The following is a 26,039-nucleotide window of genomic DNA, read 5'->3' on the forward strand; positions in this document are numbered from 1 at the left end:
CAGGTACATGTTTAATTCTTAGTGCATTGTCAGTGCACTCCACTTCATACTCAGTTGGTCTGTTCCAAGCTGTAGCACTGGTGGAAACCAGTACTAAGGTTAATACCCTCACCTACTGTTAGTGTGAACCAGTTGCTGATACTGGATGGGTGTTCAGCATTTCATTTATCAGTTGCACTGTATGACCCTAGTCCCTACCAATGTTGAAATCAAATCTATAACCTTCTATTCAGAAGAAGCACTTGCATGTTACAAAGGTGATGCCAAACCAGGCTGTGGTGCTAGAGATCACCACATTGAAGGGAGGCCATCAGCCACTCCCCAGAACAGACTGAGGGAATCAGCATTCACTTCTGACTAGCCTTGTCTGTTGGTTCCAGGCCCTGATCCCCATACAGGGGGAACCTTCCCTGAAATGGCTTCCTTGGTGAAGGAACCACCAACACCTTCCACCTAAGGGTATGGCTTTCCCACAGGGTCCCTTCCCAGTCATGAAATCCAGGCAGCAAGCAGTGGAAATTCCTAGGCAGTCCAGAAGTGTACTTGGGAGCCAAGAAATATAGCAGACAACTGCACCATTTCAAATACTACTAGTGCTTTATTCAGTCACAAGACAGTGCCCTTGGTCTCCAGCACAGCTGCCAGAGGGAAGCAGCACAGATCACAGCAGGCAAGTTAATTGGCTCCTTCCATCCTGGTACCAAGCTGTGCATGGTACATTAGGGCAGTAGGTACCTATCCCTTCAGCATATACAGCTGTCCAGGCTGACTACCCATGGGAGGACCCTGTTGGATAGCAATGGGACCCAGAACACCTGTGCCTTGAGCACCTGCAGGGGCAAGGAGGGTGCCTCAGTCACACCAACACAAGCCACCAGAGCATCTTCTGGGCAGAGCCAAGCATACCTGCTACACCTGCAGGTCCACAACTGGTGTCACAGCAGCCACACACCTGGTCATTCCCATCCACAGACATCCACCTGCAATGGAGAATAGCAATTGTTTAGCAGCTCACCTCATCCAGCATCATAATGCTGCAGCCACTGACCTGTTAGCAGCAAGAGAGAAGGAACAAGCCTTGTGTTGGGAATCCACAGGCACAGAAGCCACTGTTGCTCAGGCTGCAAGTAATGAACATCTAGGGGACAACAAAGCATGCTAGCTGCCAGTTCATTTAAGCATGGAAATCCTGCATGAGTGCCTGTACTCACTGAGCTCCTGCCATCTTGAGAGAACCTGAAAGCATCCAGCTGAAGCTGCAGTGTGTCATCCTGCTTTCTGGGCAGGAACTGGGAGCGGGATCCTGTCACCTTGGCATCAGTCAGGCACCTGAAGGCCAGGCGTGTCAAGCAGCATTGCCCAAGTGGCCTCATACACAACCATACAATGTTACTCACCCAGAGTTCTGCACAAAGACATAGCTAGGGACAGAGGACACATCAGGGACCAAGGTGGCCACACAGCTGTCCACAAAGACACGCAGGGGCTGACTGTTGCTCACAAGGATAGAGGCTTCAATGTTCAGGACATTTCCCAGGAAGTACACATTGGAGGCCCTCTCATTCTGCCATGCATCTGTACAGAGGGCACATGCACTTGAGGACAAGCCCACAGAGCAAAGCCAGATATGCTGCATGAATCCCTTGCCTACCATCCATCAGCCTCAGTGAGAAGCTCAGTTGTGCCTCAGCAGCCATTGTGGCATAGTAGGGGATCCAGGTTGGCACCAGGGCATTGCTGCTCACATTCTGTTTCCTAAGCAGCAAGCATGATTTAGAGATCAGTGGTCATTGACACCAAAGAAGTGGTCCTCTGCATTTAACCCATATGTATCATGACATGCAGGGAGCAGCTAATTCAGCACCCAGGGAGTAGTGCCTTCCTGGTCAGGGACTCAAACCTGCAATCAGTTACAAGTGATTTTCCCTAACCATTAAGCCACCACTACCCATTTGGTACAGTCACTAGAATGAATGGCTCCTATGGCTAGGAAGCACCAAAGCATATGGGGCATCCTCACCTCAAATAGTGACACTCAATGCCAACCATAGCACCATTGGTCCTCACAATGGGGAGGCCATTAATACCCCTGGGTGTGTAGACCAATGCAAAGCTGTAGACCAGGGCATCAGCAGTCATCTGGAGAAGAGGAACATGATTAGCACTAGCATAGCCAACACGGCAACCGGCAGAAGGAAGCCCTCATACCGTCAGTGTACTTCCACAGGCCTGCAGTGCAGATTGAAACCTCACTGTACCAGAAGCATCCTGCCCAATGGGTGCGCAGCCACCGAAGGTGATGTCTGATGCATTGATGGGCTGACCATTACCAAGGAGGATTGGTTGCACAAGCACCACAACAGAATCCTCCCCACATACAACACTCACACTATCAGGGCTCACTTGCATTCCAGTCACAGATTTAACCAGAGCAGGAGCCACTTGCTTGCCCAGATAGCCAGTCGCCGCCACCTGGGGAGCCCCTACGCCAACCTGATAGCCGGTCACCGCCACCTTGGAAGCCCCTACGCCAACCTGATAGCCGGTCGCCGCCACCTGGGGAGCGCCTACGCCAACCTGATAGCCGGTCGCCGCCACCTGGGGAGCGCCTACGCCAACCTGATAGCCGGTCGATGCCACCTGGGGAGCACCTACGCCAACCTGGAAGCCGGTAGATGCCACCTGGGGAGCACCTACGCCAACCTGGAAGCCGGTCGAAGCCACCTGGGGAGCCCCTACGCCAACCTGGAAGCCGGTAGATGCCACCTGGGGAGCACCTACGCCAACCTGGAAGCCGGTCGAAGCCACCTGGGGAGCCCCTACGCCAACCTGGAAGCCGGTAGATGCCACCTGGGGAGCACCTACGCCAACCTGGAAGCCGGTCGAAGCTACCTTGGGACCACCTACGCCAAGCTGATAACTGGCTGCCACCACCTGAGGAGCCCCTAATCCATTCTGATAACCTGCTGGCACCTGAGGGATCTTCACTTGAAATCCAGGCTTCAGTTGAGCTTTACAGCTACAACCTAATAAAACAAGCAGCACTATAACCCTCTCATGCACTGCCATTGTTTCAGAGCTGGGAGCAAAGCACACTGATTTGGCTGCTTTGCTTGCAGACTATATTGTAGTTGCTGAAATCCTCTACACCTGCCAGGCCTGTTCTGATTCGTCAGTATGGAATCCTTACCATGCAGGGTTAATCAAACACTGCTTGGGCTCTAATGACTGAAATACATTTTTCTACCAACAGTTACTTTTTTCCCAGCAGTTATCAGTTTTTTTGGCTTTAAATAATATTGACTTCCTGGCACATGACTGCACATGGCCAGCAATTATATTTGGTACATATTGTAATGTGGGCATATCTACAACCCCACCCCCCGCCGCCTTTATTATTATTTTCCAAAATCCTATTTCATTCTGACTGGTCAGCAGGGTCGTTGTTAATTGTTAATTTGAGCGTAAGGAGAGCAAAAGCGTCTCTCGTCACTTTAGAGCAGTGGTTCTTAACCCAGTCCTCGGCGAACACCTGACGGTCCACGTTATTGCTTCCTCTCAGCTCCCAGCGCACCTGTAGCAGGCATTCGGTGATCCTGATTGGCTGGGAGCTGGGAGGGAGCAAAAACGTGGACCATCTGGGGTTCGCCGAGGACTGGGTTAAGAACCACTGCTTTAAAGGGAGTGCTGAAGTATGCGCCCACCTGCTATGTTAGGAGGTTCCTCTAGGGGCGCTACTGATTAAACGTATCTACCAAACCTCACAACGAAAATGTTCCCTGTAGTCGGTGCATCGATAATGAATGAAGCGATGTCTTATTGAGGGTTATGGCGCCGAGTGTTGGGTAGATGATAAAGCGTGTTAGTCGTCTTGCGAACAAAGCTAACTGCTACAAACGGGTGCTGTGATTAAACTTAGATCTAATACATTTAGTGAATATGAACGTACATTTCCGAATGTTGCGTTATGGCGAAGCACCATGGAAGCGGGTGAAACGCCGGTATTCGGGCATTTACGTTTATATTTGAGTGTTTGTTCGTGTTGCCCACTATCTCATAGTGATTGCAATGTGCTCACAATGTAATTTATCCTTGAAAATGGGATTAGATCTCTGTGATCGGTTCAGTTTAGGGTATATACTGAGTTATATGAGCAAGAAGAGTATACTGTATTCTGCAGTTTCATATTGTTTTATATTCTTAATTTTGTGAGTCGCGGGAGTGAATCTACCGCAGCGATGTAAATGCTCTACAAGCCAAAACAGTAAAACCCATATTGTGTTATTTCCATACATTGCAGACGCTGCATCCTTATTTAAATGAGTTGCACCAGCGTGGACTGACGTGCCGCACTTCTGGTCCATAACAGGATTGTCCCTGTCCTATTAAAATACCTGTCTCTCCAAAATCCATTTTTTCTGGTATGTGACAAAACACATGATAGATTAAACCTAAAACAAGGAAATGAGCACCATTTGCACGACATATCGAAATGTATCTTCATACAGCCAGCCGTCAATGAACGGTTTAATGTCTTTAATGGACTTAACGTGGGCTGTTGTCAGTGAAGCAGGTATGTCAGTGTCAATAAGACACAGGCTAATCTCACGTTATATTCCCAGTTAGCAATGATGCTACTTAGCTAGTTCTCTAGATATCAACGTTAAGTTGCTAAAATTAGTCAAGTAATCCATGAAAACGACAATCATAAACACAGTTGTTTACTATAACAAACAAATACTAGTTTGTTATAAAAAGTAGATGACTTAATAAAAACATGTTTTCATTAGTCAATTAGATGTCATGTGCTATCAGTACACGGAGAATGAGCGTATACCATCTATAATAAAAAGTCTCTATCATCAAAAAGTGAACATACTGTACGCAGTTTTCATCAGACAGCGATGATATTCCACTTCTGCACAGAGCAGGTCAGATTAAAAGTAGGACACCCCACTTTGAAATTTCACTCTTTTGCTTTTTCACATTGAATCCCAAACTACTTTATACTCATGTATTGTTAGAATAATAGGCTGTTGGCACACAATAGTCTTTGGGCCAATTCATCCTTTGTAATGTCTAATCACTACGTTACAAAAAACATGCTATGTGTAAAATTCAACAGCTGGAGGAACTTTGCCAGTGCGAGATTGCTGCCACGAAACTGCTAATTAACCAAGTTATATCTGGAAATGTCTCTGCAGTCTTTTGCCAACCAGAGTTTTTCAAAGGTATTGTCCGTGGTTTGTGCACGTCACTGACATTTCACATCCCAGGGCCTGAGGGCATCGCTATGAGTATGGACATATCCCTCCACATGATGTGGCAGTACTGTGCGTGTCTAAGGGGTTTTCTGGGCCAATTTGTTCTGTGCTAGGGCTGTCCCGATATCAGATTTTCATAACATGATTATCGTGGCTAAAAGAAATCATGATAATATTATCTTGGTATCTATAGGGCGGTGGCAATATAATCGTGATCATATGATGCGCGTGCAATAATCACCAGGGGCTAGCCATTGCGTACGCACAAAACGGTCCTGAAAAAGGCGTATGCAACTTCCCATGCAAACATTGCGATCTATAGAACCAAACCTGACGGTAGAATTTGCGTACCCTTACAGAAACACTGCCCCATGCATATGAATATTTTAGAGAAAATGTGATCCTGATGGAAATGGTGAATTGAAGCCAGATTGTAGAATAAATGTGAGTGGGAGCATTGGGATCCTACCCTCACCTATAGTCATGAGCTATGGGTAGTGACCGAAAGAACGAGATCACGAATACAAGCGGCCGAAATGAGTTTCCTCCGCAGGGTGGCTGGGCTCTCCCTTAGAGGTAGGGTGAGGAGCTCGGTCATTCGGGAGGGACTCAGAGTAGAGCCGCTGCTCCTCCGCATTGAGAGGAGCCAGATGAGGTGGCTCGGGCATCTGCTTAGGATGCCTCCTGGACGCCTCCCTGGTGAGGAGTTCTGGGCATGTCCCACTGGGAGGAGGCCCCGGGAAGACCCAGGGCACGCTGGAGAGTCTATGTCTCTCGGCTGCCTTTGGAACGCCTCGGGATTCCCCCAGAGAAGCTGGATGAAGTGGCCGGGGAGAGGGAAGTCTGGGTCTCCCTGCTTAGACTCTTGCCCCTGCGACCCAACCTCGGATAAGCGGTGGAGGATGGATTGATGGATGAATATTTAGGAAATATCCTGTCCCCAGGTTACAATGGGGTTACATTCCGATAAACCAATCATAAGGCAAAAATATCGTAAGCCGAAAATGTATGTTAATACAGTACACCTAACAAACATAATAGCCTACCTTTAAAAATGCTTTGAACACTATTTAACAAATCGGACATCTAAGAATGTGTCGCCAGGTTATGATAAACCCAAGGCAAAAATATTGTAAAAATGCATTTTAATACAATACACCAAACATTATAGCCTTGCCTACCTTACAAATATGGCTTTGAACACTTACATTAGCCTACAATTGGGTAAAATAAACAAATCCTATTTTATAAAATGTTGAATGTCATTTAAGTTATCGAATAACATACTGAAAGTGAAACACATTTACTCATCGTAAAGTCAAAATAAAACAGACCATCGTGCCACCGGGGAGTATCTGTAGTGTTGATAAACACTGGAAAGGGACAACCAGATTGAGTACAATGACAGATTCTTTCGATCAGAGGAATCATTAGCACCAGTTCTTGCTAAATGTGACCACTGTAGTTTGTGGTAAATGTACAGTATCTATTGTAAGATTTTATTGCACATTTCCCTTATGAATCATTTGAAAGGGAAACAGTACAGCACATACACAAAAAAAACTAGACACAAATCAATGTGTAATAGAGTCTTTCACTTTGATGTAACAAGTGAAGATAGGAATTGCAGGTACATGTTTAATTCTTAGTGCATTGTCAGTGCACTCCACTTCATACTCCGTTGGTCTGTTCCAAGCTGTAGCACTGGTGGAAACCAGTGCTAAGGTTAATACCCTCACCTACTGTTAGTGTGAACCAGTTGCTGATACTGGATGGGTGTTCTGCATTTCATTTATCAGTTGCACTGTATGACCCTAGTCCCTACCAATGTTGAAATCAAATCTATAACCTTCTATTCAGAAGAAGCACTTGCATGTTACAAAGGTGATGCCAAACCAGGCTGTGGTGCTAGAGATCACCACATTGAAGGGAGGCCATCAGCCACTCCCCAGAACAGACTGAGGGAATCAGCATTCACTTCTGACTAGCCTTGTCTGTTGGTTCCAGGCCCTGATCCCCATACAGGGGAAACCTACCATGAAATGGCTTCCTTGGTGAAGGATCCACCTAAGGGTAGGGCTTTCCCACAGGGTCCCTTCCCAGTCATGAAATCCACAGGCAGCAAGCAGTGGAAATTCCTAGGCAGTCCAGAAGTGTACTTGGGAGCCAAGAAATAAAGCAGACAACTGCACCATTTCAAATACTACTAGTGCTTTATTCAGTCACAAGACAGTGCCCTTGGTCTCCAGCACAGCTGCCACAGAGGGAAGCAGCACAGATCACAGCAGGCAAGTTAATTGGCTCCTTCCATCCTGGTACCATGCACAGCTTGGTACATTAGGGCAGTAGGTACCTATCCCTTCAGCATATACAGCTGTCCAGGCTGACTACCCATGGGAGGACCCTGTTGGATAGCAATGGGACCCAGAACACCTGTGCCTTGAGCACCTGCAGGGGCAAGAAGGGTGCCTCAGTCACACCAACACAAGCCACCAGATCATCTTCTGGGCAGAGCCAAGCATACCTGCTACACCTGCAGGTCCACAGCTGGTGTCACAGCAGCCACACACCTGGTCATTCCCATCCACAGACATCCACCTGCAATGGGGAATAGCAATTGTTTAGCAGCTCAACTCATCCAGCATCATAATGCTGCAGCCACTGACCTGTTAGCAGCAAGAGAGAAGGAACAAGCCTTGTGTTGGGAATCCACAGGCACAGAAGCCACTGTTGCTCTCAGGCTGCAAGTAATGAACATCTAGGGGACAACAAAAGCATGCTAGCTGCCAGTTCATTTAAGCATGGAAATCCTGCACGAGTGCCTGTACTCACTGAGCTCCTGCCATCTTGAGAGAACCTGAAAGCATCCAGCTGAAGCTGCAGCTTGTCATCCTGCTTTCTGGGCAGAAACTGGGAGCGGGATCCTGTCACCTTGGCATCAGTCAGGCACCTGAAGGCCAGGCATGTCAAGCAGCATTGCCCAAGTGGCCTCATACACAACCATACAATGTTACTCACCCAGAGTTCTGCACAAAGGCATAGCTAGGGACAGAGGACACATCAGGGACCAAGGTGGCCACACAGCTGTCCACAAAGACACGCAGGGGCTGACTGTTGCTCACAAGGACAGAGGCTTCAATGTTCAGGACATTTCCCAGGAAGTACACATTGGAGGCCCTCTCATTCTGCCATGCATCTGTACAGAGGGCACATGCACTTGAGGACAAGCCCACAGAGCAAAACCAGATATGCTGCATGAATCCCTTGCCTACCATCCATCAGCCTCAGTGAGAAGCTCAGTTGTGCCTCAGCAGCCATTGTGGCATAGTAGGGGATCCAGGTTGGCACCAGGGCATTGCTGCTCACATTCTGTTTCCTAAGCAGCAAGCATGATTTAGAGATCAGTGGTCATTGACACCAAAGAAATGGTCCTCTGCATTTAACCCATATGTATCATGACATGCAGGGGGCAGCTAATTCAGCACCCAGGGAGTAGTGCCTTCCTGGTCAGGGACTCAAACCTGCAATCAGTTACAAGTGATTTTCCCTAACCATTACACCACCACTACCCATTTGGTACAGTCATTAGAATGAATGGCTCATATGGCTAGGAAGCACCAAAGCATATGGGGCATCCTCACCTCAAATAGTGACACTCAATGCCAACCATAGCACCATTGGTCCTCACAATGGGGAGGCCATTAATACCCCTGGGTGTGTAGACCAATGCAAAGCTGTAGACCAGGGCATCAGCAGTCATCTGGAGAAGAAGAACATGATTAGCACTAGCATAGCCAACACAGCAACCATCAGAAGGAAGCCCTCATACCATCAGTGTACTTCCACAGGCCTGCAGTGCAGATTGAAACCTCACTGTGCCAGAAGCATCCTGCCCAATGGGTGCGCAGCCACCAAAGGTGATGTCTGATGCATTGATGGGCTGACCATTACCAAGGAGGATTGGTTGCACAAGCACCACAACAGAATCCTCCCCACATACAACACTCACACTATCAGGGCTCACTTGCATTCCAGTCACAGATTTAACCAGAGCAGGAGCCACTTGCTTGCCCAGATAGCCAGTCGCCGCCACCTGGGGAGCGCCTACGCCAACCTGATAGCCGGTCGAAGCCACCTGGGGAGCGCCTACGCCAACCTGATAGCCGGTCGAAGCCACCTGGGGAGCGCCTACGCCAACCTGATAGCCGGTCGAAGCCACCTGGGGAGCGCCTACGCCAACCTGATAGCCGGTCGAAGCCACCTGGGGAGCGCCTACGCCAACCTGATAGCCGGTCGAAGCCACCTGGGGAGCGCCTACGCCAACCTGATAGCCGGTCGAAGCCACCTGGGGAGCGCCTACGCCAACCTGATAGCCGGTCGCCGCCACCTGGGGAGCGCCTACGCCAACCTGATAGCCAGGCGCCACCACCTGGGGAGCCCCTACGCCAACCTGATAGCCGGTCGCCAACACCTTGGGACCGCCTGCGCCAACCTGATAGCCGGTCGAAGCCACCTGGGGAGCGCCTACGCCAACCTGATAGCCGGTCGAAGCCACCTGGGGAGCGCCTACGCCAACCTGATAGCCGGTCGAAGCCACCTGGGGAGCGCCTACGCCAACCTGATAGCCGGTCGAAGTCACCTGGGGAGCGCCTACGCCAACCTGATAGCCGGTCGAAGCCACCTGGGGAGCGCCTACGCCAACCTGATAGCTGGTCGAAGCCACCTGGGGAGCGCCTACGCCAACCTGATAGCCGGTCACTGACACCTTGGGACCACCTGCACCAACCTGATAGCCGGTCACTGACACCTTGGGACCACCTGCACCAACCTGGAAGCCGGTCGAAGCCACCTGGGGAGCCCCTGCGGCAACCTGATAGCCGGTCGAAGCCACCTGGGGACCACCTACGCCAACCTGATAGCCGGTCAAAGCCACCTGGGGACCACCTACGCCAACCTGATAGCTGGTCGAAGCCACCTTGGGACCACCTACGCCAACCTGATAACTGGCTGCCACCACCTGGGGAGCCCCTAATCCATTCTGATAACCTGCTGGCACCTGAGGGGTCTTCACTTGAAATCCAGGCTTTAGTTGAGCTTTACAGCTACAACCTAATAAAAGAAGCAGCACTATAACCCTCTCAGGCACTGCCATTGTTTCAGAGCTGGGAGCAAAGCACACTGATTTGGCTGCTTTGCTTGCAGACTATATTGTAGTTGCTGAAATCCTCTACACCTGCCAGGCCTCTTCTGATTCGTCAGTATGGAATCCTCACCATGCAGGGTTAATCAAACACTGCTTGGGCTCTAACGACTGAAATACATTTTTCTACCAACAGTTACTTTTTTCCCAGTAGTTATCAGTTTGGTGCTCTCATGCTGTAATTGCCCACAGCACACATACACTGAGATTTTACTGGTGTTTTTTTTTGGCTTTAAATAATATTGACTTCCTGGCACATGACTGCACATGGCCAACAATTATATTTGGTACATATTGTAATGTGGGCATATCTACAACCCCAGACCCCTCCGCCTTTATTATTATTTTCCATAATCCTATTTCATTCTGACTGGTCAGCAGGGTCGTTGTTAATTGTTAATTCGAGCGTAAGGAGAGGAAAAGCGTCTCTCGTCACTTTAGAGGGAGTGCTGAAGTATGAGCCCACCTGCTATGTTAGGAGGTTCCTCTAGGGGCGCTACTGATTACACGTTTCTACCAAACCTCACAACGAAAATGTTCCCTGTAGTCGGTGCATCGATAATGAATGAAGCGATGTCTTATTGAGGGTTATGGCGCCGAGTGTTGGGTAGATGATAAAGCGTGTTAGTCGTCTTGCGAACAAAGCTAACTGCTACAAACGGGTGCTGTGATTAAACTTAGATCTAATACATTTAGTGAATATCTACGTACATTTCCGAATGTTGCGTTATGGCGAAGCACCATGGACGCGGGTGAAAGGCCGGTATTCGAGCATTTACGTTTATATTTGAGTGTTTGTTCGTGTTGCCCACTATCTCATAGTGATTGCAAGGTGTTCACAATGTAATTTATCCTTGAAAATGGGATTAGATCTCTGTGATCGGTTCAGTTTAGGGTATATACTGAGTTATATGAGCAAGAAGAGTATACTGTATTCTGCAGTTTCATATTGTTTTATATTCTTAATTTTGTTAGTCGCGGGAGTGAATCTACCGCAGCGATGTAAATGCTCTACAAGCCAAAACAGTAAAACCCATATTGTGTTATTTCCATACATTGCAGACGCTGCATCCTTATTTAAATGAGTTGCACCAGCGTGGACTGATGTGCCGCACTTCTGGTCCATAACATGATTGTACCTGTCCTATTAAAATACCTGTCTCCCCAAAATCCATTTTTTCTGGTATGTGACAAAACACATGACTTTATAGATTAAACCTAAAACAAGGAAATGAGCACCATTTGCACGACATATCGAAATGTATCTTTATACAGCGAGCCGTCAATGAACGGTTTAATGTCTTTAATGGACTTAACGTGGGCTGTTGTCAGTGAAGCAGGTATGTCAGTGTCAATAAGACACAGGCTAATCTCACGTTATATTCCCAGTTAGCAATGATGCTACTTAGCTAGTTCTCTAGATATCAACGTTAAGTTGCTAAAATTAGTCAAGTAATCCATGAAAACGACAATCATAAACACAGTTGTTTACTATAACAAACAAATACTAGTTTGTTATAAAAAGTAGATGACTTAATAAAAACATGTTTTCATTAGTCAATTAGATGTCATGTGCTATCAGTACACGGAGAATGAGCGTATACCATCTATAATAAAAAGTCTCAATCGTCAAAAAGTGAACATACGCAGTTTTCATCAGACAGCGATGATATTCCACTTCCGCACAGGGCAGGTCAGATTAAAAGGACACCCCACTTTGAAATTTCACTCTTTTGCTTTTTCACATTGAATCCCAAACTACTTTATACTCATGTATTGTTAGAATAATAGGCTGTTGGCACACAATAGTCTTTGGGCCAATTCATCCTTTGTAATGTCTAATCACTACGTTACAAAAAACATGCTATGTGTAAACTTCAACAGCTGGAGGACCTTTGCCAGTGCGAGATTGCTGCCACGAAACTGCTAATTAACCAAGTTATATCTGGAAATGTCTCTGCAGTCTTTTGCCAACCAGAGTTTTTCAAAGGTATTGTCCGTGGTTTGTGCACGTCACTGACATTTCACATCCCAGGGCCTGAGGGCATCGCTATGAGTATGGACATATCCCTCCACATGATGTGGCAGTACTGTGCGTGTCTAAGGGGTTTTCTGGGCCAATTTGTTCTGTGCTAGGGCTGTCCCGATATCAGATTTCCATAACATGATTATCGTGGCTAAAAGAAATCACGATAATATTATCTTGGTATCTATAGGGCGGTGGCAATATTATCGTGATCATAAGATGCGCGTGCAATAATCACCAGGGGCTAGCCATTGCGTACGCACAAAACGGTCCTGAAAAAGGCGTATGCAACTTCCCATGCAAACATTGCGATCTATAGAACCAAACCTGACGGTAGAATTTGCGTACCCTTACAGAAACACTGCCCCATGCATATGAATATTTTAGAGAAAATGTGATCCTGATGGAAATGGTGAATTGAAGCCAGATTGTAGAATAAATGTGAGTGGGAGCATTGCACCAAGGATTATGCCTTGTGCTTGTGAGCCATAACTCATACATTTAATTTCAGAGTGTATGAACTCCACAAAGAAAGGACCTAGGACTGAACCCAGGACCTTCTTGGTGTGAAGCAGAAGCAGTAGCACTAACCACTGTACCACCATGCCACCATGTTGGCCTTTAAACTGTAAAAAGTACCTCCACAACACATGTATTTTTTCCTTGTTTATCTACAATATCTCCTCTTCCGAAAGATGTTGAGGCTGTTGAGCTGTCCCTTTCTTCACCGCCACTTAAGTGCTTATAATTCGCTTCCCAGATTTACTAAAACAGTAACACGTGGTGTGCTCCACTAACTAAATTTATTAAAAATAAGAGTACACTGAATATATACAGGTTACTAACTTTTGGGCGTCACAATATGCCTCTCAATATTTTAGGCGTACTACTAATCTGCTTACCAAGTTGCGGGGGTTAATAAACATCTGTATAGTACCAAAAAGCGGGCGCCCAGACAAATGTTTACGGCCATCATATAAAGCCCTGGTGATTATTACGTGTGTGCCATATTATTGTGATTATATTGTGACAGCCCTAGTGGTATCCTTAAATTTGTTTATTGTATCTTGTGTCTCTTTTTTTGGGCAAATACAAGTGGAGTGAGGTGGAGTGTCTGTAACTGTAACTGTATAAAAGCATAAGGAAAGAACAATTATACTACCTAGGTAGTGAAAAGACAACCAGAGCTAAATCACCCTTTTGCTCTTACTGTTGATCGACACTTCCTGCAAGTAAGTCAGACTCGTTTCCGGTGAGGTTTGTCACCAATTCTGTTCATAGCTTTTAAGGACAGAATTTCTAGGCGTAGCCAGGGCATTGGGGGTGTCCGGTTTGGTGACCTCAGGATTAGGTCTCTGCTTTTTGCAGATGATGTGCTTCTGTTGGCTTCATCGGACCGTGACTTTCGGCTCTCACTGGAGCAGTTAGCAGCCGAGTGTGAAGCGGCTGGGATGAGAATCGGCACCACCAAATCCGAGACCATGGTCCTCAGCCGGAAAAGGGTAGAATGCTCTCTTCGGGTCGGGGAGGGGGTCCTCCCCCAAATGGTGGAGTTTAAGTATCTTGGGGTCTTTTTCATGAGTGAGGGAAGGATGGAACGGGAGATCAACTGGCGGATCGGTGTAGCGTCAGCAGTGATGCGGGCGCTGCATCGGTCTGTCATGGTGAAGAAGGAGCTGAGCCAAAAGGCAAAGCTCTCATTTTACCAGTCAATCTACATTCCTACCCGCACCTATAGTCATGAGCTATGGGTAGTGACCGAAAGAACGAGATCACGAATACAAGCGGCCGAAATGAGTTTCCTCCGCAGGGTGGCTGCTCTCTCCCTTAGAGAGAGGGTGAGGAGCTCGGTCATTCGGGAGGGACTCAGAGTAGAGCCGCTGCTCCTCCGCATCGAGAGGAGCCAGATGAGGTGGCTCGGGCATCTGCTTAGGATGCCTCCTGGACGCCTCCCTGGTGAGGAGTTCTGGGCATGTCCCACTGGGAGGAGGCCCCGGGAAGACCCAGGGCACGCTGGAGGGACTATGTCTCTCGGCTGGCCTGGGAACGCCTTGCTGCTGTACATGCACGAATTTCTCCCTGGGATCAATAAAAATACTCCGATATAATTTAATTCTCATTTTTGAAACAGTTGACTCAGTACACTGCACAGGGCTATTGTGTGCACAAGCTAAAGATATGTAGTAAATCACTATAAATACCCTTCCTTGTAATGCTAATATAAGGTCACTGAATACCATTCTGTGGATGTTTTGATATTTCGTGGTGAGAATCACCACACAAATCTATGGAGACGAGTTAGAAAGGTGCATGCTGAACAGGCAACAGGTATTTCAATATTCACCAGCTCTTTCATTTAGGTCATAAGAAGTCATCAATAAAATAATCAGAGTTTATGCCTTATAGACAGTCTGTTGCAAAGTCGTCTGAATGACAGGCGAGGAGCTGATCAAACCCTTGCCAATTCGCTCTTCAACCTCATGTGTCAGAATCCACCTTGACGATGCTGGGATACACATTTAGCTGCCAAGTTCTGAGGCAGGAGGGGGAACTGATCCAATAAGCCGGCTTTCTGCTGACCTGTCAGATCCACACGCGTCCCCGGGCCTGATAGGACAGCCAGTGCCGGGGATGGGTCCCCTCTGAAACTGCGCTCCCCTTCTGCACCGTTATTTATTATTCATCTGCCTGGCCTTTATCCAGTGATTGCACAGTTAGCTCACACATTTAAATCTGATATTTACTATGGAAATTCAGCTAAAGTGACATAGTTAAGGGTACTGGGGCAAATGCCCAGCTGAGATGTGAACACAGAACCTACTGATACTCATTCTTGATCATGGTGGAAACTCCGGGAAACAGCTGGAAACATGGAGGCAGGTGGGCAAACTGACTGCAGGGAAATAGGGCAGTCTGGCACGTTCGGATGAAAGATTACTGCTCTCTAATTGTCTCACTGCTTTCCAGTTCATTATCTGGGAATGTGCTGGCATCCCATTGATGCTCCCTGCAATTAGTGAAGTGTGCTGCCCTGCCTCTAGCTTCAGGAAAAGCCCAGAAGTGACTTTGGCGAAGCCATTGTGGACAAATTTTCATTTATTTCTGTTAATAACTGCAAGAACAAAACATCTTCAAAATAACCAAACTTGTAGAGCACACAACAGACATTAGACGTCAACAGGAAACCCCCACAGCAATATTTATTGTTACTGAAACTTAAATATATGTTAAAGTTCGTCTTTATTGGGAACCACTAATCTGTTACTGGACACTACCCAGGAAGTCAGTCCATCTCAGGGCATGCGCGCACGCACACACACACACACACGCATGCACCTACACTATAGGGAATTTTGAGTCACCAGCAGTTTTTTTGGCATGAGAAAAGAAACCTGCCAGATATGGGAAGAAGATACAAAAGCATTGCTCTCGGAAGCAGAGCTGGTCTAAAAACCCCCAGCCCCGGAGAGTCACGTGACCCTATGACACTTCCCACTGCAGCAACCTGAAATGTACAACATTCCGGAACCCTAATTACGAAGAGACAAAGAGCACTTTTCCACTGCACCATGTACCAAATTTTGGTACTAAAAAGCTCGGTAGTGCCTTTTTCCCATTGAATTCCGGTCCAATACCAGAACCTGTACCGAAGTACCAAACCAGGGGGGTATTCCTTGAAGCAGGATTAAGGGAAAGTCTGACTTATTTCGACAAGTCTGGCTCATTTAAGTGGGAATTCCGTTCCATCAACGTGTCTTAAATGAATGCCCGCTGAGCTACCATGGTAACTTAGGCAAGTGAACAAGTCTGCTCCGGACCAGGTTAACTCTCTCGCTTAGTTAAGCATTGTCTCAAAGAAAGTCCAATGTGTGGGAAGAGATTCCCAAAATATCGTTCCGTTGGAAGAAATATAAAAAAATAAAAAAGAGCAATGTAGAGCGATAATAAACATTAATTCATGCTAAAGAAGGCATAGCATTGGTTAGCCAGTTTCTATGTACAGTACTTGAATATGCACTCTTTTTCTCAACAAGCAATAGATAAAACAAAGAAAGACAAAAACGAACTTCGGTACTATTTTTAAATACCAAATGTTTGGTGCCTGGTGCAGTGAAAAAGCACCCAAAGTGAAGGTTTATTCTGGCCTTTCATTTTTCTTATGCCTTTACCAGTTATGTTTTCGTTTGGTGTTCGTTTGACGGCTCATTAAAATGAGCAACAAGTTGCAGCCCCTCTCTGTCCCCTTCAGAGGGCACCACAGCTTAAAATGCCTTTTAACTACTTACAGTACCTCAGAGATTTCATTGCTGCAGATTCCCAGTCTCACAGCAGTGGGCACATGCATCAACTAATATTTAATGTATCAGTACGTCTTGATTATAGAGTTCTCAGCAGATTTGTGGCGTTCCAATGGATTCTGTTCTTTATGCTATGTTGGGTGGAACGCAACATTATAAGGGGGAAATGTGCTTCTCTCCAGAAAGAATCTGGCTTGACACACTGCTGTGGTAATCTAGTACAACGTCTGCCTGTCCGTTCTCAGTATAATCAGTCCATCAAAGTGGCAATTACGCATGTGTTCCTTATTTGTCATTTCATAACACAAATATGAAGAAAATTAAACCAAAGAATGGCACTAATTCTGTTGCTCTTTTATTACTAGGGAAGACAGCTGAGTAGCAGATGGGATCTTTATAGTCTGTGTAACTTCGGTGTGGTACATTACAGATACACCGTGTCCTGGCGTAAATAATTAAATGCACAGGATGCACATCATTATAGACCAGAGCTCAGGAGCAAACATTCCAGTTTACGCTTCTGCCTATAAAACATCTAACAATCGGAGATCGGTAAACAGTTTTTACTGTTTTTATAGTAGTAGCACACACATACATATTTTTATGACCATACCTTTATCCACTGTCAATCGTTGAACCATTTGTCTTGGTCAGGGTCACAAGACATATACAGTAATGCATGCAAATGAATACTCAATACATTTATGTGTATAAATTCATAATATGTATGTTCTGGCAAATCACCAGAGTTTCATGGCTATTCACCTTAATCTGAGCTAAAAAAAAATGAAGAAAAAACTAAACAAATATCGTTGGTGTTTTTGTATTTTTCTACTAGTAAACTCTTTTTCTTTTTTTTTTATCTCTTCCCAGCTGTGCTCAAAGGGCAAAGCATGAATCCCTGTCAGCTTGAATGTTAACGAAAAGTACTTGTGACTTTGTGAGGGATGGGGGGGCCGATTCCTTCCTACAGGAGGCAGGGCTGTTGTTCCTAAGCCGGAATGTCTGCAGGAGGGTGGAGACGTCCGGGGTCACCACGCTGCGCCTCCTCTGCCGGAAGCTTCCACCTGTCTCTCATTCTCATTCTTCTTTATAAATGGGGCATTTTGCCCTTTTTTGTTTAACAAAATCAAACAAAAGAGCACTTCTGATTCTAGTGTATAGATTTAATCAAGCCATGTTGATGCATTGTGTTTACTGCCTACAAAGTGACAAGGGTTATTGTCTTTTTCGTGAAACAGTATAAATAACTTGTATCTCAGTATTTGGATCATGCTCATTATACTAATTCACGTAAATATCTAAAGTGGTATAATATTTGACAGTTGTCAATAACCATCTATGGTATATTTTCCAATATTCAGTTTTGTCTTTTTCTGGTGAAATGCTAAGTTGCCTGCAACTTCCTGTGCTACCTCAGATTAGAGAATTACACACATTTTGTCAAGATGCTGGATGGGCTTCCATAATAAGGACCAGATCCAGCTTTAATTTTACTAAATGCTCATCATGTAGAAAGGCTATGCTTTGGTGTATTTAGTCTTTAGACCCACATATAAAGGGACCTGATGCAATTGATATCTTGGTCTTTGAAACACGTATCGTTGTATAGGAAGTAAATGGGCAAAGTAATTGTAGTCCTCAGTGGAGCTGCTTAAATGGTCCTAACTGGCTGTCTATAGTCCTATCAATTAACATAGCAGCCAAACTGCCTATCAGACCGCACTCTATATTCGTCATGCATAGAGAAAAGTGATTCTTGATTAATATATGAGATTAATTCTTCAATTTTGTCAGGTATCTATATGAATGGTGTTCCCTCCTACCAAACACTGTTGGATCAGCTGCCATTGTGCACAAGAGAATGGAAACAGCCACAAACAAAGCCACCGTCCCAGCTTTACAATTCGGTCCCAAATCAATATGCACAACTCCATGATAGCGAGACTCGTAATCTGAGTCTCTAGGTCTTCTCTGCTGTCATTTGGGATCTGGGTGCCGTACTCCAGCTGGACAGACACGACTATCCGTGGCAGGGCTCTGAAGCAGTTTGATGGGGGGACAGACCCTCTGAGAAATCGGCAAAGGCCCCCGTGTAGCAGATGGGAATGGGGGCGGGGCAACAAGAAAGTAAAGACAGAAATATGTGCAGCACTGATAGTCAGAAACAGATGACTGGATGACAAGTTCTCAGACTCCATCTAAGGTGCACTTCCTTAGTTTTATTCTAACATTCCTGTTTCTCATGGAGAATATATGATTAACTTCTGTGGTGAAAACGTCTAGCACATTCATTTGCATTTAGATTTAATTGGCTGCAAAGATATTAAGTGCAGAGTGACTAGTTGTGAGTTCATTCAAGGCTGGAACTCTGTTAAATCTTGTTTGTTCAGTATAATTCGCAGCCTGAAGTATGAAAAGGCCATTATGACTGAAAAATGGGTTGTGACTGCAAATGGAACCACACTTTTAGTTTGAAAGGCAGTCTGGAGGTGTCCTAGTTGGGAGAAAGAGAGAGAGAAAAAAAAACATGCATCTTATGTGCCATAAAGGACAAACTAAGCTGTTGTGACCTGTTTGCTGAACCATCAACATGTCAACATCCAATCAATATTAAGCGTCCAATAACATGTTTATGCTTACTGAAATAAAAGAGAGTATTTCTCGCACACACCAAGCAGTAAAGATTTTCTTTGAAGCAATTTCGAAAGCTATTTTGAAGTCCAAGGGCACCAAATAACTGCAACTAATCGGTAAGGATGAAACTAGTTTTGGATCTCCAGGGAATACTGTTAGGTCTCTGCTCCTGTAACAACATGCAACTTTAATAGCTTATTTCCTGTGTGTCTCCTCCAATCAGCACCATAGTTCATCCCTCACAGGAAGTGACAACATACCAGTTTCACGTTTGATCTGTGTGTCAGGCAGCTCCAGGGGGCTGACATGCATGGGGGGTCGGAGTGGGGGGGGGGGTCACGCTACGCTGGCTGCGGCAAAGCCATAGACGCGCGTTCACCACATACGGCCTCCGTTCCTCAAGGTTCCCAGTAAAATATTTCAGCCTAGGGCTACCTGCTCACTTGTCATCTTAGATGTGTTGGGAGTGGATCAGTGGCAAAACAATTTGCCTGATGGAGAAGGAGCTGGATATTATATACTGTACTACTAGCTAATGGGCTTCAACACCTCAACGCATCAAGGTGTGTGTGATGGAAGCAAGCTGCTGATTCGATATGCATGATTAGATCTCATCGAAGGTAACATTTAAGTAGCCAAAAGGTCCCAGGGACAGGACTTATTGGGAAAGGCAAATCACAAGTGCATTCATTCATTTTTCCTATTTTCCACCAATAAACAGAACAGTTCCTCACCTTTTTTATAGAGCGTATTTCACTCTTCAACACTCAAGCAGAGTTTATAAAGTAACGGGTTCCAATCCTCATATCCTGAAACTGTCTTCCATTAGGTTAACAGTAAAACTGGTTCCATTTATATTTATTGTGAAACTATTTCCCTTTATTTTAACCATGAAATGGTGTTCCTTTTCCAGGTAGGTATCTTTTAGCCCCTCATCAAAGTTAAACACAACACGCAGTCTAGATAGAAACATGAAACAGAGGATTAAATGTTCAATAACAGCCCTCCACAAAAACTATTTCAAAGCATTCACATTCTTCACAGACCCAAGTGTGATTTCCCCAAACTGTAAGCCTGTCACTTTTACCCTGGTTCCGAGGATATTTATGTCCTCAAACAATTGTAGATTTTATCATTTCTTGGCCCCTAAAGCCAATCTGTTCCACAGCATCAATGACAAGTCATGAAATCAGATCATTTATGGGTTCTTACATGGATGGGAGTCTTTTCCCATTGAAAGAACTGAAAGAGGCAGCACCAGAAGGCTGCACGTGATTAATGTTTGCACACAGATGCACATTGCTGCAGCGTTCCAGCGCATGGGGTGTGATACAGTGTGGCCTGAGTTCCTGTCATGTGACCACCTGTTTAAAATTCAATAAATGCCATTACCTGTCTGGATTATACAACTGTTGAGCCTCACATTGCTGTCGAAATTAAGAAAATGTGAAAATAAGTAACTGGATTGTCCAAGAGAAAAGGTATCACCGAACTTTGGGATTCTTTTCACATACATCTATTAATTTATTTTTCAAACAATTCAGTTCAGAAAAAAATATCAACATGTCAAGTATACACAGGATTAAAAACACAATCTTTAATATCAGTTTACTTGCTGTCGTAGTTCCAAGCCACAAAAATACTTCATATTTTGATGTTGGAGAATGTATTTGAAAAATAAGAACATACAGGATACTGTATGTATTTTCCTCTTATAGACAACAATGTACATTTTTTTCTTATAAATATAAGTACATAATCCAAACAGAGATTAAACTATTGCACATATATTTTTGAGTAATATTTTTTATAGGAAATATTGTATATTTTAATACTAACAGGAAACCTTAAGCCTGCTTATCAAATGCTAGGTGATATTCTGCTTTATGAAAATACAAATATTGTTTGTAGTCTCCTAATACAATATTCCAATCAGGATCCTGCAAGTGTAATATGAAATATGCCTTATCTTCCATATTTAAACACACTTTGTATTGAATTGCTTCACATCTTATTATGTCCCTGTGAAACGCATGACTTCACTTCCAGGTAAACATATAAATTACTTTCTAAATTAAAGCTCAGTTTTGAAGCTTCCATTATTCATCTCAATCACCTTTTTGTTTATGATGTTCTTTGAGTAAAATATCTTTCTATGTTTATTATTATTATTATTATTTTATTTCTCAGATAGGTGGCACGTCTCTCCGGGCACTTCCTGTTAAGCCGTAGGACACTGATGCTTGAGTATTCATTCCAGTGCCAAGAGGATCCCAGATCCAATTTTAAATGGATTTAAGAGCACCAGGTCAGTGCAATTTGAATGTGATGAAGTACATGACTGGGAAATGAACACAGGCACTGCTAAAAATAAACAAGTGACTAAATACAGAGGAAGTTTAACAAAGACAAAAATGCAGGGAATTCAAAGGAAAATGATACATTTTATTGTATTCAGGAGGTCCAACATTTTAATTTCTCTTAATTGTTAACGTATCAATAGCATTTGCAGGAGGGCGTCATAAAACACAGAAGGGCCTATATTCATGCAGCTTGCATTAGTTATTCATATGTTAAGCCCTTTTATGTCACAAATAAAAGCCTTGTAAATGTGCAATACACTTCTATGTTTAATGAGCCTGCTGACTCACTTTGCATATACTGCAAAATAATTCAACAAAAATTATGGGAGTTCATAATGGAAAATATATAATAGCCATTTGTGCTTTAAAAAGTACTTTAGCATGTGAGCATATGTTGTTGCCCTAAGATAATATTACATCCAGTGTTCAGCAGGCAAACATTTTTATTCTCCATATCATTGTGCCCCTAATTGGATAAGTGCTTTCAGACAGTGCATCAGCACTTATTTTAGGTTTATAGTACTGAAACAATTTTTTCATAGTAGCACAACCATAAATTAGATGAGGCTAAAGGCTTTTTTATACATAATTACACAAAGAAGAACCAATCACCACAAGTAGGTAAATATGGGCAAATTGATTTTCATGTTTCTGAAACAGAAAGAGAGAGAGTACATGGAAAAGTGTTAAAAATAACTCCAGTATCCTTGTTTGTGGAGATCCAGACAGCTTGTTTTCCAGTCTTCTGGGGACTGTCACCTAAAATCAGTGCTGGGCTGCTTCTGCTGGAGGAAAGGGACGAGTCCCAGATGTACACAGCAGAGAATGAACAATCTGGCTCTGATCCTGGGATTTAGCTGTCCACTGACTCATTCTTCAAAAAGCAAATCCAAACAATAAAACTGTTTCCTTTATTCTGTAAATGAGCATCGACTGTGTATTGCAGCCTGTGACAATACATTTGTCATTCTGACCTCAGTGGTAATCAACCTGTTTCAATTCATGATCAGTGAATGAAAATGCATATTAGTCATTCCTTTGGATTTTCAGTTGTTTTGGACTTCAATGTTCTACCTGTCTTTTGTAAGCTCTTTGTGAGATAAACAAGTATTTAATTAGATTTGGTGAGATAAATAAAGAAGGATACTGTGGAAAAGGTTGTCAATCTGAATGAAAATTGCCATAAACAACTTTTATTCATAAATGAAATTATACGTGTATAGTAATCCATACTGTTCTGTCCTTATCAAAACAGATGAATTTTCACAAATAGGCATCATTCACTCGCTAAAGGTGATGTTTTGTTAATTTTGATGAACATTGTAGTGATCATTTATCTACGGGTTTTCTATTAAGAATCAAGTAGACCCACCATAACATTCAAGTAGCTTCCGAATAGCTTTCAGCTTGATATGTATCAAAAAACTTGGGACAGAATCATTCCTATAGAAATTCTGTTTAATTAATTTGCTTATAAAAATCATGTAGTCTGCTTACAGTGTTCATTTTGGGTCTTTTTATACATGAATATGGAACTACAGTAATTCTTTTTTTTTTCTTGCCTACTTTGCTTTGCGGTGACCCGTAGCTTCTGGCTAGCTACCTGAGACTAATGCCAACCCATCACAGGGCACACTCACTTAGGGGCAATTTGGCAACCCCAATTACCCTCAACATATTTTTGGACTGTGGGGGCAAACAGGAGTACCCGGAGAAAACCCCATGATGACACAGGGAGAACATGTGAATGCTACACACAAGGAACCCAGGCAGAGACTCCAATCCAGGTTGCAGAGGTTCGAGGCGACACTACAAGCCACTGCCCCACATGTCAAACAGCTTTACTGATTTTTGAAAAAGTCAATAAAATTCAGTAAATAGCGACGCTGTGCTTTTGCTACCTTATATTCAAGTAATAAATATATAAATGTCAACTAGATGGAAATCTGCCAGAGACATAAAGAAAAACAGAATAATTCAGTTATAATGATCACCTGCTTATACTGATCAATTTCACCCCGAGAGACGTAATCACTATAAGTGGATTACACTGTATTTGGAAACTTTCTGACAATCGTAAAAGTGGCAGGATTTTTAAAAACATAAAATATGCATGTCCTTATAATTTCTGTAAACTGGACAAGAATAAAACACACCGGGTTTAAAACGTTAAATGAATGTTCAGGGGTACTTTACTGATATTTCCTTTTCCTTCAAAAGTTCCATTACTATATGACAATTTAACTTAAAAGAATATTGTGTGAGCTCTATGTACATCTAACACAATTATGTCAGACTTATGCCTGGATGCTAACAATGACAATTAAAAAATGCAAAATTCAGACATATTTCTTTATGTGAATGCATGTTATCTTTGAGATCAATATTATTTTCTTTATGTGAACAGAGAATTTGTTTCAATATCTGTTTGCACTGAAAGGGTCTCAGACATTATCAACCTTTTCCAACACAGCGTGGCTGACTGGGATGATGAACAGATTGACGTCACATGGGGAGATGAGGAAGGAATGAGGACTTTATTTGGGAGAGCAGGTTTTACAAGGATGGGTGAAGCTGAAAAAAAGCTATGGGACAGAAAACAAGATGGATTCTGAGCTTGGGGGAAAGGTAATAACGTCTGGACTGTCTGGAAAAAGGAGATTAATATGTGGCTGTGGACCAGGCGGAAGACAGCATGAGTGGTGGGCGCCATGATTTCAGGTGACCTGACTGGGAGATGCACAGTCCACCACAGCACTCTCAGACAAATGTTTGCACAAAAAAAAAAACTTATTCGCTCAGAGTCACACTTGAACCAGCAAGTTACGGTTGGGTTACGTGACAAAAAAAGCACCTGGGAGTGAGGAGATCCTACTACTGCAGAGGATAAGCTATGGCTTCTGAGGTCACCGTTATTCCTGATCAGCTGTGCCGCTGAATATAAAACAAGCTTTCCTTCCATCTATTTTTGCTCCCCAGTGCTTGGATAGTAGCTCAGCTATGGAGTGAGGGATGCTGTTCTATCCCCTGAGAGCAGAAAAAGGGGCCTTTCTTTGTTTGTTTTCCGTGTCTATTTTTACCATGGCCGCTCACCTTCACCTTGAAGCAACTGAAAATAGAGAGCATACCTCAGCAGCTGGAACGCACCTGATCAGAAGCTCCAGAACAGCATCAAAGTGCAGAGAGCAGATTGTGAAATAGTCTTGCCAGTGTGGTAATACAAGCAGAAAGGAATTTCTGTTATTCTACCTTTTTCAGACCTGCTTGTTTTCACTACGGCGCTACTTCCTGTTTCCGAAAAAAAGTTTTTTGTAGACTGACACTGTGTATGTTGAATTATGCATTCTGCATTGGAATTTACATTGTTATGAAATATATAAAATAATGTAAATTCAGTACATGATATGTCCTATGGCAGAGGTGGCCAATCTTATCCAATAAGGGTTGTATATGTGGGTTTTCGCTGCAGCTCCCTGATTAGATTACTAATTAGAATACTGATTGGCTGAATTCTCACACCTGGGTTTGAACAGATGACCTAAAGGTTATCCCAAAAACCTGCATACACGCCGGCCCTTTGCGGATAAGACTGGCCACCCCTGTATTACGGATTCCTTTTCGCTGTTGGTGCTCTATCTTGGGGTTGACTTCTTGGGAAAGGCTTAACAAGTCTAAGGGCAGTTTTGCACAATTATGCTTTTCACTGGAAGTGACAGAATGGATGTGTAACGAGCATAAGTGACGACCGTAAGTGACATACAAGTCGCCTGGCTCTCTTCTGGCATTGTGACATTGTACTGTTTATCTGAAACAGATAAGAAGTACATTTATGTTATATGTCGAAAGCAGAGACATTCTGAGTTGTAGAACTGCTCAGTATAAAATTTCAAAGTGCCTACCTTTATGACAACTCTTACAAAAACCAAGCAATATTGGTTTGGGAGGGAGATATGATTGCAGAGCCAAATTCATTTCTATTCCCTGCCATGGCTGACAGTCATATCTTCTGAATCCAATAAAGTTTGGCATTTATCAAATAACCCAGAGTTTTCCAATATGAGACGTATGATCCAATTCAATTCATTCTGATTGGACTTGCTTTCTATAAATCATGCTACTCATTTGAAATACAGCAAAAGAGATATTTTAAGGCTGCCTTTTCAATGACTACCGTTAATGAGACATTAATTCCAAAGCTTTTACGTTATCAAAACCTGTTAGCAGGGTTTTTGTTTACAAATGTAACTGTTT

General features: G+C 44.0%; 2 protein-coding genes across 10 annotated transcripts in view; both read right to left on the reverse strand.

The window, feature by feature from the left end:
- Positions 1–578: 578 nt before the first annotated feature.
- Positions 579–3,113, reverse strand: LOC140578700 (zona pellucida sperm-binding protein 3-like). Its single transcript, XM_072700504.1, has 8 exons — positions 2,209–3,113; positions 2,021–2,139; positions 1,652–1,755; positions 1,398–1,575; positions 1,208–1,329; positions 1,049–1,115; positions 907–980; positions 579–830 (listed from the first exon to the last, which is right to left on the reverse strand). Exons 1-8 carry the CDS (start codon positions 3,067–3,069, stop codon positions 736–738), a joined length of 1,620 nt encoding a protein of 539 aa, XP_072556605.1. The 5' UTR covers positions 3,070–3,113; the 3' UTR covers positions 579–735.
- A 4,345-nt stretch (positions 3,114–7,458) lies between these two features.
- Positions 7,459–26,039, reverse strand: part of LOC140578670 (zona pellucida sperm-binding protein 3-like) — a 92,033-nt gene continuing 73,452 nt past the window's right edge. For 5 of the 9 annotated variants that reach the window (XM_072700396.1, XM_072700392.1, XM_072700395.1 and 2 more), the window contains exons 3-10: positions 9,094–9,662; positions 8,906–9,024; positions 8,537–8,640; positions 8,283–8,460; positions 8,097–8,214; positions 7,931–8,022; positions 7,789–7,862; positions 7,459–7,712 (exon numbers count right to left, since the gene is read on the reverse strand). In XM_072700396.1, the coding sequence (XP_072556497.1) occupies positions 7,618–7,712; positions 7,789–7,862; positions 7,931–8,022; positions 8,097–8,214; positions 8,283–8,460; positions 8,537–8,640; positions 8,906–9,024; positions 9,094–9,294 (981 nt within the window). In that variant the 5' untranslated portion in view covers positions 9,295–9,662 and the 3' untranslated portion in view covers positions 7,459–7,617. Of the gene's footprint in view, positions 7,713–7,788; positions 7,863–7,930; positions 8,023–8,096; positions 8,215–8,282; positions 8,461–8,536; positions 8,641–8,905; positions 9,025–9,093; positions 10,464–26,039 lie in introns of those variants that run through there. The other 4 variants (XM_072700391.1, XM_072700390.1, XM_072700389.1 and 1 more) reach the window with 4 other exon arrangements.

The sequence above is a fragment of the Paramormyrops kingsleyae genome, chromosome 16, assembly GCF_048594095.1.
Source record: "Paramormyrops kingsleyae isolate MSU_618 chromosome 16, PKINGS_0.4, whole genome shotgun sequence".
NCBI lineage: Eukaryota > Metazoa > Chordata > Actinopteri > Osteoglossiformes > Mormyridae > Paramormyrops > Paramormyrops kingsleyae.

Bases quoted from the DNA above. Each gene is read 5' to 3' on its own strand.
- LOC140578700 (XM_072700504.1), bottom strand. From the start codon at position 3,069: ATGGCAGTGCATGAGAGGGTTATAGTGCTGCTTGTTTTATTAGGTTGT. The intron at 1,576-1,651 runs GTAGGCAAGGGA...CCCTCTGTACAG, and splicing joins CTCACTGAGGCTGATGGATG to ATGCATGGCAGAATGAGAGG. The intron at 1,116-1,207 runs GTACAGGCACTC...TTGCAGCCTGAG, and splicing joins AGATGGCAGGAGCTCAGTGA to CAACAGTGGCTTCTGTGCCT.